This window comes from Acomys russatus, chromosome 5 (assembly GCF_903995435.1).
Source record: "Acomys russatus chromosome 5, mAcoRus1.1, whole genome shotgun sequence".
Taxonomy (NCBI): Eukaryota; Metazoa; Chordata; class Mammalia; order Rodentia; family Muridae; genus Acomys; species Acomys russatus.
In genome coordinates, this window is record NC_067141.1 from 52,205,781 (window position 1) to 52,209,822 (window position 4,042).

The window sequence follows — 4,042 nt, forward strand, 5'->3', positions numbered from 1 at the left end:
TTTACATACATACAAACACTAAAAATTAGGATCCACATACGAGAAAAACCATGTGATTTTTGTCTGACACTGAAAGTCAAAAGACTGAAAAACTATGTACCAAGTACACAGATGCAGGAAGTAAACTAGCTATTGTTATACTTGACAAAGTAGACTTCAAGCAAAATTAAGCAGAAGAGATAAAGAAGGCCAGTACTTTTAATAATAGATGGATGAATCCATCAATAACATAATAATGATAAATATATATGAATTAAATATTGACATACTTAACTACTGAACACAAAGAGACAGATATGTCTAGATAAAATAATACTGAGTGGCTTAAATAGCTGATTCATCAAAAGATCTATTTTCCAGACAAAAATTGAGCAAAAAACTTTAGACTTAAACTGCATGATAAATCAAATGAGTTTAACACATGTCAATAGAATACACTATCCAAAGGCTTTAGGATAAGCATTCTACTCAACAAACCATGGAATTATCTGCAAACAAGACTGCATTCTTAGCCACACAGAAAATTCTGAGTTTGCTTTAGAATGAGATCTAACAGGGAAGTGCACAGGCATGAGGCCTAACATCAGCATATCAGCCATTTCTAACTGACACACCTTCAGGTCTTAGAAACACAAGAAAAAAATCAAATCCCAAACTACTAAAATCAAAGAAATAAAAATTAAAAAATCAAGGTGGAAATCAATGGCATGGAGAATGAAAGACGCAATTAAACAAACAGTAGTTCTTTGAAAAGAAAAACATGATTGACAAATATGCTTATCTTAGCAATCAGAGACTCTCAACTAACAAAAGTAATGATGAAAAAGATAGGTAGAACAATAATACTATTGATGTAGAGAGGATGTCAAGGAATGCTTTGAAAATCTATATTCTCTTCTCTGTAACAGGCAGGTGACCTGGTTTCTGCTCCAGGAGACTTTGTTCTATACCTTACGCTCCTGGCTTTAAATCTCTGAAGAAAGAGACTGAACATGACATCAGAAGATGGAGGGATCTCCCTTGTTTGTGGATTGAGAGAATTAACATAGTAAAAATGGTCATCTTACCAAAAGCAATTTACAGATTCAATACAATCCCTATCAAAATACCTACACAATACTTTAAAGACATTGAAAGATCAATTCTCAACTTCATATAGAAAAACAAAATACCCCAAATAGCAAAAACAATCCTATACAATAAAAGATCCTCTGGAGGAATTTCCATACCTGATCTCAAGCTGTACTATGGAGCAACAGTAATTAAAACAGCATGGTACTGCACAGCAATAGGCTGGTTGATCAATGGAACTGAATCAAAGACCCAGAAATGAATCCACACACATATGGTCACTTGATTTTTGACAAAGAAGCCAAAATCTATTCAATGGAAAAAGGATCGCATCTTCAACAAATGGTGCTGGTCTAACTGGATGTCTATGTGTAAAAAAATGCAACTGGACCCATATTTGTCACCTTGCACAAAACTCAAATCCAAGTGGATTAAAGACCTCAACATAAAACCAGAGACACTAAGTCACTTAGAAGAAAAAGTGGGGAAGAGCCTGGAACATATTGGCACAGGAGACAACTTCCTGAACAGAACACCAACAACCCAGGCCTTAATGTCAACAATTAATAAATGGGACCTCATGAGGCTGAGAAGCTTCAGTAAGGCAAGAGACACTGTCAAGAGAACAAAGCGACTGGGAAAAGATCTTCACCAACCCTACATCTGACAAAGGTCTAATATCCAAAATATATAAAGAACTCAAGAAATTAAACACCACCAAACCAAATAACCCAATTGAGAAATGGGGCTTGGGACTAAACAGAGAACTCTCAAAAGAGGAATATCAAATGGCTGAGAAACACTTGAAGAAATGCTCAACCTCCTTAGTCATCAGGGAAATGCAAATCAAAACAACTCTGAGATTCCATCTTACACCCATCAGAATGGCTAAGATCAAAAATTGAAGTGACACCACATGCTGGCGAGGATGTGGAGAGAGAGGAACACTCCTTCATTGCTGGTGGGAATGCAAACTAGTACAGCTACTTTGGAAATCTATCTGGTGCTATCTCAGAAAACTGGGAATAAGGCTTCCTCAAGACCCAGCTATTCCACTCCTTGGAATATACCCAGAAGATGCTCCAGCACACAACAAGAAAATTTGCTCAACCATGTTCATAGCAGCCTTATTCGTAATAGCCAGAACATAGAAACAGCCTAAGTGTCCCTCAGTAGAAGAATGGATAAAGAAACTGTGGTACATATACACTATGGAATACTACTCAGCTATTAAAAACAAGGAATTCCTGAAATTTGTGGACAAATGGATTGAGCTAGAAATGATCATAATGAGTGAGTTAACCCAGAAGCAGAAAGACTCAAACAGTATATACTCACTTATATCTGCATACTAGCCCAAGGGACATGTCCCACGAAAGCCTTCACTTACCAAGAAACTGGGACAGAGGGGAGGACATCCTATTTGGACTCTAGATGAGAGAAGCATGGGAGAATAGCAAAGTAGAAGGATCCAGAGGGTCCTAGAAACCTACAAGTAGAACATTATGAAAGGCAGATTTGGGCCTAGGGGTCCCACTCAAACTAAGGCACCAGCCGAGGACAATACAGGCGGTAAACTTTAAACCCCTACCGAAATCTAACCAATGGACAGAATATTCTCCACAGTTGAGTGGACAGTGGGGTATGACTTTCTCATGTACTCTGGTGCCTCATATTTGACCATGTCCCCTGGAGGGGGAGACCTGGTGGCACTCAGAGGAAGGATAGCAGGTTACCAAGAAGAGACTTGATTCCCTATGAGCATATACAGAGGGAGGAAGTACCCCTCAGGAACAGTCATAGGGGAGGGGAATAAGGGGGAAATGGGAGGGAGGGAAGAATGGGAGGATACAAGGGATAGGCTAACCATTGAGATGTAACAAGAATAAATTAATAAAAAATTAAAAAAAAAAAAGAAATGCTCAGCATCAGAGCATTGCATCAGAGAAATGCAAATAAAAACGACTTTGAGATTCCATCTTACACCCATCAGAATGGCTAAGAAAAAAAAATACAAGTGACACCACATGCTGGCAATGATGTGGAGAAAAAGGAACACTCCTTCATTGCTGGTGGGAATGCAAACTTGTACAACTACTTTGGAAATCTATCTGGTGATTTCTCAGAAAACTGGGAATAGGGCTTCCTCAAGACCCAGCTATTCCACTCCTTGGAATATACCCAGAAAATGCTCCAGCACACAACAAGGATATATGCTCAACTATGTTCATAGCAGCCTTATTCATAATAGCCAGAACCTGGAAACAGCCTAAATGCCCCTCAGTTGAAGAATGGATAAAGAAACAATGGTACATTTACACTATGGAATACTACTCAGCTATTAAAAACAAGGAAATCCCGAAATTTGTGGACAAATGGATGGGACTAGAGATGATCATAATGAGTGAGTTAACCCAGAAGCAGAAAGACTCACATGGTGTATACTCATTTGTAATTGGGCACTAGCCCAAAAGGCATGTCCCACAAAAGTCTTCATTTACCAGGAGATTGGGATAGATGTGAGGACATCCTACTGAGACTCTAGGTAAGAGAAATATAAGAGATGGGGAAATAGAAGGACCCAGAGGGTCCTAGAAACCTACAAGAAGAACATCATGAGCGGCAGCTGCTCCAGTCACGAGGGGCCAGCAGCGGCGGGGTCGGCGGCTAGTGGGGTGCAGCGCTCGCAGGTGTTTGCAATGAGTTTACCTCTCAATCCCAAGCCTTTTCTTAATGGACTGACAGGAAAGCCAGTGATGGTAAAACTGAAGTGGGGAATGGAATACAAGGGTTACCTGGTCTCTGTGGATGGCTACATGAACATGCAGCTTGCAAATACAGAAGAATACATAGATGGGGCATTGTCTGGACATCTGGGTGAAGTTCTGATAAGGTGTAATAATGTCCTTTATATCAGAGGCGTTGAAGAGGAGGATGAAGAAGACAGGAAAATGAGAGAATAGCATCTTTG

At 39.5% G+C, this 4,042-nt stretch overlaps 1 protein-coding gene across 1 annotated transcript; it reads left to right on the forward strand.

Annotated features, from left to right (window-relative positions):
- Positions 1-3,770: 3,770 nt before the first annotated feature.
- On the forward strand, positions 3,771-4,042 carry LOC127190083 (small nuclear ribonucleoprotein F-like). Its single transcript, XM_051147126.1, has one exon. It carries the CDS (start codon positions 3,771-3,773, stop codon positions 4,032-4,034), a length of 264 nt encoding a protein of 87 aa, XP_051003083.1. The 3' UTR covers positions 4,035-4,042.

Coding starts and splice junctions, on each gene's coding strand:
- LOC127190083 (XM_051147126.1), top strand. CDS start 3,771: ATGAGTTTACCTCTCAATCCCAAGCCTTTTCTTAATGGACTGACAGGA.